The sequence below is a fragment of the Musca domestica genome, unplaced genomic scaffold, assembly GCF_030504385.1.
Source record: "Musca domestica strain aabys unplaced genomic scaffold, Musca_domestica.polishedcontigs.V.1.1 57, whole genome shotgun sequence".
Classification (NCBI taxonomy): domain Eukaryota; kingdom Metazoa; phylum Arthropoda; class Insecta; order Diptera; family Muscidae; genus Musca; species Musca domestica.
Window position 1 is genome coordinate 1,523,958 of NW_026712358.1, and position 19,569 is coordinate 1,543,526.

The following is a 19,569-nucleotide window of genomic DNA, read 5'->3' on the forward strand; positions in this document are numbered from 1 at the left end:
AATAATACGGTCATAGTGGATCAGATCAGATAAAACAAGAAAAAAACCAACTAACAAAAACAAATAACAATACAGTGAAGATCAAAAAAAAAAAAGAGGAAAATCAACTAAAAATAACAATTAAAAAGTTAATAACATATAACAATAACAATAACCGTAACAAAAACGAAAAAAAAAAAAAAAAAAAAAAAAAAAAAAAAAAAAAAAAACAAGCAACAATTAAAACAACAAACAACAACTACAAGTGAAGAACAAGAAATAGTCCTGAAGCAGTCCATATCTACAAGCAACTTATACAGGTCTCATCGGAGGAAAGAAGCAGATAAAAACCTTGGAAATCAACAATGAAATTATTTATTATGATAATACTAGGGTAATTATTTTAAGAAAATTATAATATTTATCACTATTATATTACTTTATAAAATATAAAACAGAAATAAGCAAAGAAATATTTCAATTATAAAGAAAAAGGCTAATCAAAATATCTCAAATCTATAAAAAGGGTAATTATATTAAATGCGAAGACTAAGACCAAGACCATATTCTATTCGATACTTAACTGCAATACCGGAACAACAAGAAATGACTACCGTTAATGACATTAGTGCCCCTCAGGCGCTACAATCTCAACAACCGTCACAATCCTCTCAAGCATACGAAACATTAAAAATTCCAGATGCCGTAAAAGATTTACCAACATTTAATGGAAATCCAAGGCAACTAAATGATTTTTTAGAAAACGTTGAAGAGATTTTAAGAATATTAGCGAATATCGATGGTTCTAACCAAGCAACAGTAGTGCTTAGAGCCATCAGAAACAAAATAGTGGGAGAAGCTAATGAAGTACTTAATTCATCCGGTACTCCGTTAGTTTGGGAGGTAATTAAAGCGAATCTAATACTTAAATATTCGGATAAAAGGAGTGAAACCTCCCTTGTGCGTGAACTCCACAATTTACGACAAACTAATCAGACTGTGCAAGAATTTTATGGTTCAGTTATAGAGCTACAGGCAGCAATAAATAATAATATCAATTCATGAAACTAACAAACATGTCATAAACTCAAGGCGCGAATTTAACGCTAAAATGTGCTTAGATGCATTCTTAATAGGCCTCCGAGAACCCCTTGGCTCAATGATTAGGTCTATGAGACCCGATTCATTAGATGAAGCATTAACATTCTGCATTCAGGAACAAAATATACAATATTCAAGAAGACTTACTTACAACCAACCATTCTACCAACCAAGGTATAGACAGAATACACGGAATTATGCCCCTGCTCGTAATTACCAACCAAATATGAATAACACACATAGATTTACACACGGACAAATTCACCATTACGCACAAAACAATATAAATAGATTCCAAAACACGGTTAATACTCAGGGAAGAAATCAATATAATTCAATAACTAATGCATTTTCACAAAAGGGACCTCAAGCACCTAATGGAAATACCTTTTCTCACAATGGGTCCGGACAGAGCAAATTCAGCAACTTCAGGCAGCAACAGCTTACGACCAAACCCAATTTTACTTCTGAGAAATTCATTATTCCAAGCTCTTCCAGAGTTGTTATTAATGTACCGGTAGACACACAAAATGGTAGCTTTTTTCTCCCAAGGACTTTTTTGGGTTCCGACCTCTTTATTTCAGAGGGACTGTATCATTCTAAAAAGTGGTACAGCCTTGTGGAAATAGTTAATACTTCTGGACATGATAAAATTGCATACATTGAACAACCAATAAAGACGACACCATACAACGACCAGAATTACATCGAAGTTAATAACTTCAGTTTAGAACACAACTGTATGAATGATAATCATGACATTTTAGATTCGATAAGGACCGGTCATCTTAATAAAGAGGAAAAACAAGCTTTGCTGAAGGTTTGCAAATGCTTTGAAGATGTGTTTTTCAAGGAGGGAGAACAATTGACATTCTCGAATCAAATCAAACACCAAATAAGGACAACTGACGACAAACCCATTTTTACAAAATCATACAGGTACCCTTACATACACAAAGAGGAAATACGCAAACAAATCGATAAAATGTTGCAACAAGGTGTAATTAGAAGAAGTTTTTCACCATGGAGTGCTCCTATATGGATCGTACCAAAAAAATTAGACTCGAGCAATATACAAAAATGGAGACTTGTTATAGATTATCGCAAATTAAACGAGAAAACTGTTTCTGATAAATATCCCATACCCAACATAACTGACATATTAGATAAATTGGGGAGAAGTCTCTACTTCACAACTTTAGATTTAGCTAGCGGTTTTCACCAGATCGAAATGCACCCAAAAGATATTGGTAAAACAGCATTTTCTGTCGATAGAGGTCACTATGAATTCGTAAGGATGCCTTTTGGATTAAAAAATGCTCCATCCACTTTCCAAAGGGTAATGGACAATGTATTAAGTGACTTGATCGGGACAGTCTGCCTTGTATATTCAGATGACATAGTTATATATTCAACTTCCTTAGAGGAGCACATACAACACTTGAAAAAAGTACTCGGTAAATTACGTACAGCCAATCTTAAGATACAACTGGACAAATCAGAATTCCTAAAGAAAGAATGTTCTTTTCTCGGACATGTTATTTCCACTGATGGTATTAAACCCAACCCTGATAAAATTCATGCCATAAAAGCTTTCCCCGTACCAAAAACACAAAAACAAATAAAATCATTTTTAGGACTACTCGGTTATTACAGGAAATTTATTCAAGATTTCTCGAAATTAACGAAACCCCTCACAGAATGTCTTAAGAAAGGGAGAAAAATAATATTAAACGAGAGATATTTGAACACATTTGCTACTTGCAAAAATCTTTTAATGAACGACCCACTGCTCCAATATCCTGACTTTTCAAAACCATTTAATTTAACCACCGACGCTAGCGACTTTGCTTTAGGAGCAATACTTTCCCAAGGACCAATAGGTAGTGACAAGCCTATATGTTACGCAAGTCGTACATTATCGAATAGCGAAATAAATTACTCGACGATAGAAAAGAATTACTTGCTATCGTATGGGCGACAAAATATTTCAGGCCATACCTTTTTGGAAGGAAATTTAAAATAATTACCGACCATAGGCCCCTTACATGGATCATGAGTCTAAAAGAACCAAATTCAAAATTAATCCGCTGGAGATTAAAACTAGAAGAATATGACTATGAAATTATCTACAAAAAAGGAAAATTAAATACTAACGCAGACGCACTAAGTCGTATTAAATTAGACAATCTATCTGTAAATGAACATGTCGATATAAACACTAATTCAGTTGATAACATCTCAAACCATGGTACACAAGGAACAACAATCCATTCCTCCGACGAAAATGTTGACGATGGAATACCGATATCAGAAAGACCAATTAACGAATTTAATATTCAAATTATATTTCAAACTCAAATCGGTGGCTCACCAATAACCTTAGAAACAATATTTAAAAATAAAATACGCAAGACTATACGTAGAGAAAAGTACGACGAACAAACATTGACTAACATTTTCCAAAATTATATAGCACCAAATAAAGTCTCTGCGCTTATGGCAGATGACGATACATTTAAATTAATTCAAAGCACCTACTCAAAATACTTTGCAAACAGCAAACTATTTAAGTTAGTACGATGCATGGACATTCTACAAGACATAAGAACCATTGATGAGCAAGACAAAATAATTAATGAATACCATATGAACCATAACCATAGAGGTATTCAAGAGACATATGCACACTTAAAACGAGAGTACTACTTCCCTTTCATGAAAAACAAAATACAAAATTGTATTAATCATTGTCATACATGCCAAACTTTAAAATATGACAGGAAACCACCAAAACCCAAATTTCAAAAACCTGAAATTCCCGAAAAACCACTGGATATTATCCACACAGATATCTATTGTATAAACAAGCGTAATATACTTACCATCATAGACAAATTTTCTAAATTTGCAGCCGCTTACTCTTTAGACTCTAGGAATAGCCTATCAATTCTGAAAAGTTTCAAACATTTCATAAGCCTACACGGCATACCCAAGAAAATTGTTTGTGATCAGGGCGCTGAATTTAATGCATCCATTATAAAAGATTTTTGTAAAATGCATCAGATAACCTTACATTATACATCATTTCATCAAAGTACAGGAAACTCTCCCGTAGAAAGATTACATTCAACCATTACCGAGACCTACAGAATAGTTTACGAAAAGTATAAGTCATCAGAAATACCACTAAATCACGACGAAATACTATCAGAAGTCATTTTTACCTATAACAACGCAATCCATAGTGCTACAAAATTAACCCCATTTGAACTCTTCTATGGTAGGACTTATAACTTCGAAAAGACATTAAGCTATAACTCTGAACATGACTACTTAAATAGACTACAAGAATTTCAAAATGACTTACACAAAATTATTAAAGATAAATTATCCATGGACACTGACAAACGTATAAAAAAACTAAACGCAAATAGGGAAGAACCAGAAGATTTAACTGAAAACCAGACAATATACAGAAGGGAATCAGGGAGGAACAAAATGACCCCTCGCTTCTCAAAGAGGGTAGTCAAGGAAAACAAGAAAGTGACGCTGATAACGTCAAATAACCAAAAACTACATAAAGCCAAAATTAAAAGAAAACGTCTTACATAAACTGACTTCTATGTCTTTTAGGTTCGTACCTGTACAATCCGACGTCACAATAACAAACATAACGCAGACTCAGGGACTTATACCACTACAACTAGGCGATGCTAAATTAATCACAGACTTTCAACATCTAATCCATGTTATTAACCTTAAAACATATAACGACAATATTAACACTATAAAGCAAACTTTGGATCGAATAGAGGAGACAAGATTTACAGCATCACAACTTAGAACTACGAAACTGAAACTGAATAATCTCTCAGCCAAATTGGATATATTAACCCCAAATTATAGGAAAAAACGGGGACTTGTAAATGCCTTAGGATCAGCAATCAAATTCATAACGGGAAATATGGACTACAAAGATGCAGAAGAACTAAATAAAAACATTGACAATTTAACTAGAGGAAATACCCAAATAAAAACAACGCTTAAAAACCAAATGATGTTAAATAACAAAATGATAACAAGATTCGAAAACATTACCAATCACATAAATGAAGAACAAAACCTAATAGAACGTTCTATAATGATGATTCAAAACCAGACAAGAAATGCCATAAACCCCTCGGTTAATGCAATAATCCAAATGCAAAATTTACTTCAAATCAGTTTTAACATAGATATACTTACCGACCACCTTAATGATATCGCAGAATCAGTAGTATTAGCAAGGCTTAACACCGTCCCAAAATTAATATTAACTACTGACGAACTGAATGAAATACACAACATACTTAACAATGCAACGGACATTATATCACCAGAACATATATATGAATTACTACAACTGACAGCATATTATAACGACACAAACATAATATTTGACATACAATTCCTATAATTTCTAATGAACTATTTAAATTATTACACATAATCAAAACCCCCATAAATAACACCTTAGAAATAATAACCGGTGAATACGCTTTAATAAACAATGATAACCTTTATCTTTTCGACAACCGATGCAAACAAATAGAACAAAATTTTACTGCAACTATGAAACTCAATACGAAAGAAATAGAGATTGCCTAAAATCAATTTTGCTTAGAGAAGAAACGGTGGCATGTCACCTTAGAGACATAGGATTAACTACGGACATAATATATCCAGAACCAAATTACCTAGTGCTTATAAACCCTCCAATAGGAAACATAACCACAGTATGTAACAACGTAACTAAGAGTCTACCAATCAAGTCTTCCTCTGTTATTAATTTTAATGAATGCAAAATCTTATTTAATAAAGTCTGGTATACAGATAAACCGAATATTCACCAAGAAAACATTAGCACAATAACCTTCCAAACTAGCTTCTCAAACAATATTACAACACTCTCCATAAGAGACGAACTAACATTACCCAAATTAGATCAATACAGATTCCAAAATAAAGCAAATATCGAATTTCTTCAAACAGACTCTGACAATTACAAAACAATTTCTTATTCCGCATTTGGTATAATTAGTTCTATAATCATAATATTATCAATAATATTAGTAATAAGAAAGCCTATAAAATTAATCTACTCCATAACCCACAACAACAATGAAGTTCTGGCTACAAATGATCCGAAGCCCCTTTGGCCCTCACTTCATTCTGGAGAGGGAGGAGTTACCTACAGCCACCAATAAACAACATTATTATTAAGTTCATTATTTTCAACCACAACCTCATTTATTAATAACATCATTATTATTAACACCATTATTATTAACATCATTATTATTAACATCATTATTATTAATATCATTATTATTAACATCATTATTAATTACAACATTGTCATAAGCACCAAAGAGCTAACACCAATATTGTTGACATTATTTCGTCAGCAATAATTCTCCACTTCAACATCACAATAACAACACTAGTAATAAAACTACGACGGAAATAACCCAAAAAGAAATGTTTACTTTTACTGTACCCAATACAAATTTTTAGCTTAAGTATTTTTCTTGATAGCTCTAGATTTTATGTTTCTTTGTTCTTTGTTAACTCTAAGAAAAATCAATAATTGTAAAATCACTTAAATATAAGAATTTTTTGAATAAAGCATTAGTTGTATTTGGCATCTAAAACAGAATAATTCTTGTTTTCTGATTTCTCGGCGGTACGGAAGTTAACTCGCTTGAATTCAATCACGAATAACTTTTTTCTGGAAAATTCTGACGAAAATGCTTTTGTACGCTTGTAAATAATATAATGAGCTTTCACTGGAATAATTTTAATGGCTGTCGGACGAGTGGCTTAGAAATGTCAGCAGTCTGAATATACATGAGTTTTAACATAGCCCCACAAGAAATAGTCTAAAGGCGTTAAATCGCACTATCGAGGCGGCGAATTTACCGGTCCCAAAAATGAAATAAAATATTAACCGAACTTGCATCTCCATAAGTCCGTGCTGTATAGCATGTGACATATCATGCAAATCAAACCTTTCAATTTCGGCAAAAAAGAAAAAATATATATCGCTCACCATTGACAGTTAGTTTGCGATTTGCCGCAGCCCATAAACCGCATCAAACTGTTACTCTTTCTGGATGCATTTGTAACTTTTTCAGAGTTTCTGGCTTGTCTGCACTTCAAAATCGAGGATTAAAATAATAATAACTAAAAATTACCCTTCATTAAATACGTCTTTTAATTTGTAGGTGTATTACGTCATTTATATTAGTTTTACTAGTACCTCACACTTATATATATGGATAATTTGGGAATAATTTAAGTATATTGAAATATATTCTTAATAAAATAATATGGGAGATAATTAAAATAAATAGTTAGTAAATAAATTCTATTGTTGAGTTTTAATCAAAGGATATACATCCATACATCCAACTGATGTTATAATTTTGTGGGCAATACTGTTCGTTCTCTTCCAACCATATCGATTACTACAACTTTCTTCTCTATTTAGGATATGGTTTTGTTTTTTTAGACCCAACTCACCCCTAAAAATATGGCATTTAATAAACATCAACAATTTGAAAAGTTCAACCGCGAAAAGTTATAAAAATTTAATTTTCTACTGCGTGCCGTAATGGCATAACAAAATAGTGCTTATCAGCATTACAAGCTGGTGATTTATAAATGCTCCCGCTTAAATCCACCTTTTTAATTCAATTTTTTACGATTCCACAGAAAACAACAACTTATTAAACCGCTAACTTGATACCTTTGCTGCTGATGCTGCTGCTCAAACGTGTAAACAATGTTAAGGGCGGATGGTGGAATATGTCGCTCAGCGGATATACGACATTCGAACGTTTGCGTTGGGCTGCTAAATTGCTGTGAGGCTGTTCCCTCTTTGCCAAGTGGTAGACAATTTATGAAGAATATGCTAATGAATGCCAAGTATTTCCATCTCTTTCTGCATTTAATTGAAACGAATGGCTCACAGACATTGTGGAGGGGGAAAACAATTTCGAATTTTTTTATGCGACTCTTAATGGGTGACAAGAATGGCAGATGAAATATTGCAGAGTAGAAATTGCATAGCGTGACATTCATTGCATTCCAGCAAGCGACCTTAGAAAAGCTAGCTAGAACATTCACACCCACCGACACTAAGGCGGTGAATAAAGAATAAGGTGATGATAAAATGTGAATATGTTAAGAAATCATAATGAATGCGCACAACAATTTGTAGGCAAAGGTAGTTTGTTTTAAACGAATTCAAATGTGGCAGGAAATATGGTTTTTTTATAGCCTATACCAGCACAATGGGAAGAGGATGTTACGGATTTGATGGGTCCAAAATGTAAATCAACATCTAAATATTGGTATGTATGGTGGCATGTAATATACCGATCTTCACATCTATGCATCTCGAGTTGAGCCCATATAGCTATACTTGTCCACATTAAATTTTAGTGAATCTTCAGATGGTAGTTATTATCTTATTCGAACGAAATTGTTGATGTGGTCAGGCTTGAGGACATAATATAAGCCTATATTTTTTGGAAAGGCTGTTAACACATTTCAGCAATGAAATAGATCAAAATCTATTTTTCCTCATTTAGCAGTCGCTACAATTATCGAGTTTGAGTTTAGGCAGAAACTTACAATTAGGGATAATCCTAACCTTTTTACCGATGCAATATAGTGGTGTAGGGCATCCAAAGATCGTCCGCAACGGTTGAAGTCTTTACTAATTTGTTTAATTTTAAATTTATATTTGTTTTTAGGGAATTATGAACGAATGTTTTGCTTTATAAATAATATAATCGGAGAAGTACTAAAATTATTAATTTTATTATTTTTAAACTTTTAATTTTATCAGTTTCTGTAAATAGCTAATCATAAAAACATATCTCTTTTTTACCCTCGGCTACGCACTTAATGCCAGCAATTCTCATTCCCCGTTCAATTTGAAGGAGTGTAGCAGAATAAATTCCGACCACGAAATGAGCATACCTTTTTTACCTTTATACTAACATGCGAAAAGTTCATTTTGTTTTTGCGATGAAAATGTTATTAGAATTGTTTTATATATTCGAAATTATTCATGTTATGTGGCATAGCATTTTTTCTGCTATCTTTGAAGGAAGCACGCAATGTTTCGACGGCACGTGTTTATCTCCAGATAAGTTATCAAATGTTTTTCCCTTTTGTTTTTCTTTGTATGATTGGAGGATATAATATTTCTTATTAATATCCCAGGAATCTTATTAAAACATATTAGTGAACTTCGTATTTAGTTGCAGGACAGTGGTTAAAATGTCAAATGTACAAAGTGACGAAAAAATGTAATCCTCAAAACAGAAAATGTCTTAATTACAGTCAAAAAAAAAAAAAAAAAAAAGTTAGGGGTCAATCGTAAAATTTACCAAATTTTCTGATAGGAGGATTAATTTTGCGCCCCCTTGTATTTTGAACCAAGAGACGAACACAAAATACTAATTCGTAAATAATACATTTCAGCCAGCCATAGATAGCCCGTCAAAATTGCGACGCATATGACATACTTTTCGTAAGGCAAATAGTAAGAGTTTTTAACAGGAACGCGGTGATTGGATATTTCTCAAACTTATTATAACGCTCGGAGAAATCGTTCTCTACATTTCATAACTAGTAGCCTTCTGTTTGGTTAAAGGTAGTCAAATGTTTTTTATAAATTTGGAAGGTACACACAAGGAAACTACCATCAACGTTTATCAATCAACTTGGGATGGACAATATTTTAGAAGTTTATGACGTTTCATACTTTTCTACGTTTTACACAGATACATAGCGTTTTCGACGTTTACGATTTTTCGACATTTGAAATTCTAAACGTAGCATCTTTGGTCATAACCCCCACGTAGTATAATTTTTAGTTTATTGGATTGCGATTTGATCAAAATTACATTGTAATGCAATGGGCAAGGCTAGAGTCGATACCATCTTCAGGAAGATTTGCGGTTTGTGGTTTGTAATTGGCAACACTATTGGTTTCCGTTCCATTGCTTTGTGGTAGGAAGCAGCAGAAATATGAAATATAAAAAAAATTAATTTCGAAAATATATTAGGACCAAACCAACCAACCTAACAATACTTCATTCTTGTTGCAAAAATCGATAATGATTTTATAACCCCCCGTCAGCCTAAATGCTAACATCCTTTTCACTTTATTTATTGTAAAATGTTTGGCTTTTTCTGTATCCGACTTTTTTTTCTTCTTCCCCTTGTATTGCCTGTGCTAAGACAGCCATGAATTATTTCTGGTTTTCATGGTTTATACACTTTGCGCACACACACACTTACAACATCAATGTTCACAGCTAACTATGTACGATATAGTTAAATGAATATGTGAAGGAATATCTGAAAGTATTTTGGGAAAGCGCATCCTTAAATGTTCAAATTATTTCCTTATGGTAAACGCCTGATATTCGCTGGGGTGAGAGGGGAATGTAAATATTTTTACATCATCCACTAAACAGCCATCATGGGCAGCCATAAAGAACTGAAAGAAAGAAAGGTTGGGGTTGCGATTGAGAAAAGAAGCCGATATCAGTGGCTGTTTTTTTGGAAGGGAGTTTTCATGGGGTTTGGGGGACTATCCATTGTCATTCGAATTCGTGTTGGTATTAATTTCCCATTTTCTGAATTTGAGGATACGCACTAATTGTTTTCTAGAAAAAATAAATATCCACAATACTTAAGATTAGCTTCCAAGCCATTTATATTTATAGATTTAAAGGACTTTAATGGCAAATCTATTTTAATCAGATATCACTAATACTTAGTTGGAAATTGATGGGCCGAATGAAATTAATTGATCGTTTTTGTTCCGCCTTGAAATGCGTATTCAGTCGCTAATTAATATTCTGCTGAGATAACATTGCGTGCAGCTAATTGTTAAAGTTTTGCCCTGATTCAATATTTGCGTTCTTATTTTAGCAATTCCGTCCACAGCTGATGTGAAACGTGGAAGTCGTGAAATTCAGGATAAAACATTTTTTTTTTCACAAGATTCTTTCGGTTATAGCTTTAATACAATTTATTATTTTATGAAAATTTTTTTTAGACGAATACATATAATACAAAAGTTAAGACACTTGTATTGTTTCGTCTGTGATTGGTTGACAACTTTGCTCGAAATCTATAGGTTTGACAAAGGCTTTTGCTATGAATTTATTAACAGTTTTGCGAAAATAATTAAAATTTAAAATTAAAATTAATAATTAAAAATTAAGCAGAACAAGGAGCATTACTTTAAAATGATTAATTGAAATCTAGTCAACATAAAAATCTTCAAATATTTTTTTTAGCATTATTTTTAATTTTTAGTAGTAACAATTAAAATATTAATGTTACTTTTTCTAAGCCTTTAAAACGATGGAAGAGCTGTCAATCGCAGTTGAATTAAATTGGATTTCGTTAATTTCATAACTTCTTTAGTTGTCGCTAAAATCATTCTAATAGAGAATTTCGGGGGTACCGTTGTATGGTAGCTATACGATATCGGGACCAATATAGACAAATCCCTTCCAGAGGGTAAAATATGGATTTTCTGACAATTCTATTTAAAAATGACTCTAAAATCATAATAAATGTGGGGAATATACGACTCACTCACCACGACTCTATATGTTGGTGCCGTTATATGAGCCTATTTGAAGACGTGGACCTACATCGACAATTTCCGAATAGGTTGTAGTAAACATTACGAGCTTCACATACGAAATTTGGAACAATTCCGGTGAATGTTGTCCCCAAAATCATCAAAATAGCGAATATCGGGAGGTATCGTTGTATGGGGGCTATGTGAAGACGTGAACCTTCATAGCAACTTTTGTATGCTGTGGTACTCACTACGAATTTAAAATACGAAATTTGAAACAATTTCGGTAAAAAATGTCGCTAAGTTCTTCAAAATAGCGAATATCGGGGGTTGTATGGGGGGTATACGATATCGTGGACCGATATAGCGTATCTTCGAACTTGAGATGCATGCAGAAAAAAAGACTGATCTGTGCACACTTAAGCTTCCTATCTTAATTCGTTTAACTCTAGCGTGATTAAAACAGACCGACGGACGGATAGGGCAGTGAATGGTCGTTCTCCGCTGGTATTAATCGACCGTGGCATCAGAATAAATGCCGAGTATTATCTCGAAAATATTCTGGAGGGGTATTAAAGCCTTGGGCAAGCAACATTTTGGCCGCAGACCTTGGACATTCCAACAGGACTCAACACCATCGCACTCAGCACGCGCCACCCAAGAATGGTTACAAACTGAGGTTCCTCGCTTCATTTCCAGCGCACAATGGCCATCAAAATCTCCGAACACCAATCCGTTGGACTATTGTGTCTGGAGTATTTGAAAGGCGAGGTTGGCCCTAAAAAATACCGAAGTGTCGATCACCTCAAGCAAGCGCTTCGCCGGGAATGGACCAAAATACCGCAGAGAAACATTCGGTTAGCGTGTGACGGTTTCATTGTCCTTTGAAGGCCATAATTCGTGCCAAAGGTGACCAATTCGAACAAATCTAAACATATTCTAAAATTTGATGATATTTCCGACATTTTTTGCTTTCATTCAATTAAATTTAAAAAAAAATGTAAAAATCATGGCATTTGACTTTGTTGCAGTTTTTTTATCTCACCCTGTATATTTACCACCAGTAGTTGGGTGTTGCATTTCTGCAGCTAAATTTTCCGATTCCGGCACTGCAGATATTAATAAAAGTTGGATTTTTTGTGATTTTCTTTTGTTATTCCTTTTATACCCTCCGTCATAGTATGGAAGATATATTAACTTTGTCATTCCTTTTGTATATAAATCACCCATGCAGGTCCACGTCTTCGTAAATTTATTTTGATTATTTTAGCGGCAATATTTCAAATTTCGTATTTGAGGTTCGGAATAAGTATTACAGCCTATGACAAAAATTACTTATGTAGGATACTGTCTTCGTATAGCCCCCATATAAAGGGGTTCATTTAAAGGGTATTTATTTTCAAGTTGCTTCAAAATGGTGGAGGGTACTAAAAGACCAGCCCGGCCAACTTATCTGTTTTTTACTTGTTTTAAATGAATTCATCTCTTAGATGTTATCGGCATTTTTCTTGACTGCCGAGTTGTTTTTAATGACTGTCAATTTCGTGACAACACTAAACATATTCGATTATGTGTTTAGCTTTATTCATTACACGGAAACCCACTTTTCCCTGAGCATTATTTTTGATCATTATGTAGTGAGAATCTGCTAATGTGAACTTTTGGTTACTACAAGCTTTTCAGACAATCAATTATTACCGTTGGTGCACAATTTGTAAATTATATACAAGATTAGTTGACCCACTAATGACTTGATTAGGACTAAATGACCGAATTAGGATTACAGCAATTTGTTACTGCGGTTGTCCCCTGGCCATAATCGTATTTTCCTTCCTGTGCTCTTTGACTATCCTCTTCAAAAAATTGTGGTTTCATTTGTCCACTGCATGTGTGGATGTGTAGGGAACATACACGGATACAGACAGATGTTTATAGAAATATATATTTACACAATGAAACAGATACCATCTAAGCAGACACACACACATACACACACATATATATGTTTGGCTAACACTGGGGAGTAATATGCTCCAGTATTAATTAGCCTAATTGCAAAAGTCAACTGGTCAAGCTGTTGGGTAAAGTTTGAATGCGAAATGAACAGTCCAGAGCATTCGTTTGCCAATGGGTCCCGCAGCTCATCCATTCACTACTAGAAGTTGGCCATATATCTTCAAATAAGAATTCCAACAACAATAATATTTACGCTTCGCCAAAATACACATTAGCATATTGAGTTGCTGCTGCTACCGGTGAGCAGTAAAATTGCCAAGTATTATTTTGTGGCATTCGAAAACGGAAAGGAATTGAACAGTTTGTGGTCAAATATTGTCCTGGCAGTAATTCAGTACAATGTCAATGACACTTGCTAATAATGTCAAGTGTTTCCATTTTAGAGGCACAAACTAAAACTCCAGTGACCTTAAAACGATAAATAAATGTATTTGTGATTGATATTGTATTTTTAATTAGACAGTTTGTATTTTTGGGGACTTGCTCTTTTGTTATTCACAAAGGCCTTAACAATAGGATTAACCGATTACTTATGACATGTTTATTGATAATATTCTATTTTTCATTCTAAATGTCTTATTAACTTATGTTTTTATGTAAATGCTATTTGCGTTTCGCAGTCCGGAAGTTTTCATAAGTGTAGAATTTATGATAACATAGATGAGGGTTTTTCAGCAGATATTATTGAGACAGCAGATGAAAATTTGCAATATTTTTATCTAGTCCATAGCTACAGTTTATATTGAGACAGAAAAACTGAATTCAGAATATTCGGAAATAACTCATTATTTCTTTAAATAATATTAAAATGATTATCTTATTCTTTAGAGAATAGATGTCGATTGGCAATTTACATAGAAGTCGCCAAATAAAAACATAATCATTAAAAATTAAAAAAATACGTAGAATAAGTTTTAAACCCTCAATACTCCATTTAAAGCTCAAAATATACGATTTAAAAATAATTCGGGGTTAAGGCAGGAGTCAAATGAAAGGCCTCGAATAGTACTTTCCGATTATTAAAAATTTCAGACTTAGGAATTTTCTGAAAATTGTCGCTCAATTTGAAGGAAATTAGATTTATTATTTTGTTATTACCAGCCACATTTTCCAACATAATTGGCAGCAGTATGGTTGTTATTCCTTGGGGAAAGTTTCTATATGGTGCAGTATTTGTTGTAGTCTCCATATTACAACAAATTCTAATTTTCGTCACTTTTGGCAAGGAACTCTAATTTGATATTTCGGCTTCTCTTTAGGTATGTACGATAGAAGTCTGCTATTTTTATATACATCCTATAAAAAGGCAACCTTAAGATTTTCGGAGTTTTTTAAGGTTTGTTCCTGTAATTTGAAAATTATATATATATAAATATATAAATATATATTCTTGACCAGATCAAAATTCGATGTCGAATTAACTGAGACGTGTGTTGGGTCTGCAAGTATAGGTCCACGTTTTGGTATAGCCCCCATATAAGGTACTTCCCGATATTCGGCATTTTGATGATTTGAACGACATTCTTCACCGGAATTGTTTAAAATTTCGTATTTAAAGTTCGAAGCGGGAACTACAGCCTGTGACAGAAAATTGCATAGGTACAGGTCTTTGTATATCCCCGTATAACGATTCTTCCCTATATTTGATATTTTGATGTTATTTCGACATTGTTAACTGAATTTTTTCAAGTTTCATATTTGAATATTGTAAAAAATTTGCCTATGCCAGTCCACGTCTTCGTATAGACCCCAATGTAACGGTAACTCTTATATACGGCTTTTTTATGATTTTAACTGGATTTTTCAAATTATTGTTTTTATTATTACTATTATTATTATTATTATTATTATTATTATTATTATTATTATTATTATTATTATTATTATTATTATTATTATTATTATTATTATTATTATTATTATTATTATTATTATTATTATTATTATTATTATTATTATTATTATGTTATTATTATTATTATTATTTATTATTATTATTATTATTATTATTATTATTATTATTATTATTATTATTATTATTATTATTGTTATTATTTGTTAATTAATTTTTTTTTGATTTATGGAGGGTATTCCATTTTCTACGCTGGAACTTTGACCGACCGAACTTGCTGTTTTTTACTTGTGTTTGTCTCTTTCTGTTGCTAAATGTGTAAAGTATTTTATGTTGATCGATCATATTTTGGGAAAACTTCTTAAAATTGATATTACGATACCACTAGGCTTAATGATATAGTGATGGTGTGGATAAAAGATTATTTCTATTCGATACAAATATACCCGTTAAATTTACTCAGATGTGCATAAAATGTACATAAAATGTAAAATGCCCACAATTCTTAAATGAATTGTGTCCTATGAATAATGTTCGGCATTTGACTGAAATGAGCTTTCAAATAAATTTCAAAGTTCAGGCTATACAATAAACCCTACGCCAATAATAAACAATTAATTGTTCGAATTCGTAGATGGTTTTCATATCGAAGTATGTCAGCGTTTACAAATACACAGCCCACTCAACTGAGCCAAATGGTTAAGAGGTTTGCCATGTGTAATTTATTTGTCTGTATTTGTTCATTTCGACACACACAATCTCTTCACACACCAAGCGACACAGAAACGAATCCTTATCAACGGTAAATAAGGTAAATTTACTTAGAATGAACCAACAGGATGTATTTTCGAGTTAAGTCGTGTCGAAATATTTAAACCCTCCATCAATTATTTTCTCTTGGTACGAGTTTATATGAGAAAATACATATGTACATTCCAGAAGAATAAAGTGGTGTCGGCATTTATTTTTCAGGATATGTTGCCCTTGATTTTACTAAAGTTGGTGGGGAAATAGATTTGGCACATCTGGAGAATTGTGTTCCATGTGTACTATCTCAACATACAATTATTAAAGTTCGAATAAACTTTTTTGTTGGCCTATAAAACAGCCATTGTGTACTTTATTTTTCTGTCAATGTAGTCCCTGCTTAAATTTAAGCAAAAACATTAAAATACATATATACACGCCTGTAGTACTTCCAACAACATTCATTATCCCTCGAATCAGAGAAAAAAATAACACTTTGCTTGTTTACCAATTCATTGCAACAGAACATTTGCTTTGGATTATGTTTTGAAGCGTCGAACCAAATAATCAGCATTGTGCTCTCACAAATAAATCCAATTCGCCCACGACGTATTAGTGCTGAATTGTGTGCGCCACAAAAAAACCGATATAAATTTCTTGTGAATCGAGGTTTCCCATTTGATTTCTTAGTTAACTTCCGCACAATGAAAACATTGGCCGTCGATTTATCATTCTCTCACTCCGAACCACTGGCCATGGTAAGTCTGTGTTACCGGCAACACCTGTGCTCCATCGTTGCCAAAACGAGTAAAAGAATTCAATGCCGCCACCTACAAAGCTAGGTGGCAAACGCAAACAAGAGAAAGCGATGATGGAAATAAAACATGACATGTTTGTTTGTATGTGGGGAGGGGGTTTTACTGGCTAAAACCAACACATTTGTTTTACTTTGAATATTGTGGCATCCTCTCGACATCCTCAAGTCTCGGTTGTTGGCCATTTATCACCATAAGTGCCCTTATTTATTTTGCTATTTTACTTAACAATCGTTCTCTTTTATTGACGAAAACACCACCTGTTGGAGATTAGCACTACTTGTTAACAGGTTTAAGGTATGTGACCACCCAAAGTTGACCATGGGTATGTCAACATCCACTCACCAACACACACACACCTTAGTGGTTTCATTGGCAATTGAGCAGAAGAATATTTGACAAATTAAAAAGGCTAAACATTTAAGCAAATAATTACATCAATACATAACATATAAATATGTCACCATTAATGCTAAATCAGAAAGCTTGCATAAAGAAAGCTTATAATTCAACATTTGCCATAGAAAAGCTCCACCTAATCAAAAAATGTCCTACTAAAGGCTTTTGTGCGTTACATTGTCAAGTTAAAATAGGACGATATCATATTTAAAATTACGCTACAACAAAAGCTTAACGATTCCGTCCTAGACCTAACCACAACAGTTAACTTAATTTCAGCTACAAATATTTATTTTAAAAATAATAATAATAATAAATAAATAAATAAATAAATACATAATATACATAGAAAATTTCAAACATTAAATAAAAACTGTCATCTTTATTTATTTTGAAAAATCTTTCAGAGTGTCTATTTTTGTGGACCATGCTCTTGTACCTGAGAGCTTTCACATTATTTTTCATTTCCATTTTCGAAATATTAACATTCAAATTGCAATGATTTTATGTCATTACATTACTAACTGTTATTTCGAAAGCTTTCAACTAGTTGTTACTGAGTGTGTGCATACTTTGACCTTGATGGGACCACAATCAGCTGATTCACTGTCAAAGAAGCAACAATTGTATTGTTTACACAAACATAACTTGTGAGAGAGAGAGAGAACAATATTACTCAACTTTTACGGAAGAGCACGAAGCTTTTCCTATCTACCTCATAATTTGAGACCATATTTTCTCTAAGTTAGTGGAGTGTGCCCTCTCTCTTGGTTTTTGGCGCTGTTCCGCTGAACGTTGTTCAATGAACAGTTGTCCTTATGCAGCAAGTCCTTGCAATTCAGTATGGCTTGAGTCCTCGCCGTGTAATAATTGTTGTTTTGCCGCCAACGCCATACACGTCACGTAGAAAGCTCACAAATGTTTTGATTCCTGTTGCGTTCCTTCTGCTGTGATTTATGCGATGTAGAGGTGTGTGTGTGTTTGTGTGTTCGGCTACGTGTTGTTGTACACCACATACGTCCGAGAGTGGTGGCATCAGCACACATTGCGATAGTTAATAGCGATAGTGAAAGCTGAAGTGTGAATCGTCTCGTTTGCCCATGGTTGATTAATGCGAAAATAAACCACATAAATATGTACCGCTACCCATAAACACGCCAAATACACAAATTCCCATAGCCGTCAGCTAAGTGCGATGGAAACTTAACATCACCTGCCGCCATGCACCGCCGACCAAGTCGCCGTGTTCTGTCCTTAAGTGGATGGATGTGTTTTTGTCAAGTGCAGAGATCTTAGTGGCGTATTTAAGAAGAAAGTGTAACACTATACGAAGCCAAACCAAAGTGCATACATACACAAGAAAAGAATGCAAATAAATGAAAGAAAGATGGAAAGAAGATGTCAATGCACAAAATAAATTTGTCAAAGTTCTAAGAAAATAAAAGTGAAATAAAATATTCTTTAAAAAAAAAAAATAGATAAATGAGTGGAAGATTGAAGACAAAGTGTGCTTATGTTATTAAGAAAAATATTAATTCAAAAGAAAATAAAAAAAAACAGATGATGATTTCTATTCAATAAATTTCAACTTTAAGTTAATTTTTTATTAATGCTTTATATGCTTAGGTTTATAATTTTAAAATCAAAAGTCCTAAATTAAAAAAATTATAATTATAATCTGAAATTTTAGAATTACTTTATGAAATGGGCACAAATCCTTTTATGGTCCATTGATAATATTTTAAACGCGGACAAATATTGATCTTAATCCTATTTAAAATCATATTTTGAAGATGTTAATTAGTCGCATAAATTTATTTAACTATCAGTTTTTATGCAACAGGCGTATTGACAAATCTAAAAATGGTCTCAATCTTTTTTTAATATATTACCCTCTAAACGCCTTTATTTGAAACTTACGATATTGGGGATTGAATACCACCTATAGGTTTTGTGACACACAGAAACAAATGGGCTTCAATATATGCAAGTGA

General features: G+C 33.0%; 1 protein-coding gene across 1 annotated transcript; it reads left to right on the forward strand.

The window, feature by feature from the left end:
* The first annotated feature begins 184 nt into the window (after positions 1 to 184).
* Positions 185 to 6,790, forward strand: LOC131805503 (uncharacterized). The gene is made up of 2 exons (XM_059128715.1): positions 185 to 373; positions 4,717 to 6,790. Exons 1-2 carry the CDS (start codon positions 345 to 347, stop codon positions 5,537 to 5,539), a joined length of 852 nt encoding a protein of 283 aa, XP_058984698.1. The 5' UTR covers positions 185 to 344; the 3' UTR covers positions 5,540 to 6,790.
* Positions 6,791 to 19,569: the final 12,779 nt, after the last annotated feature.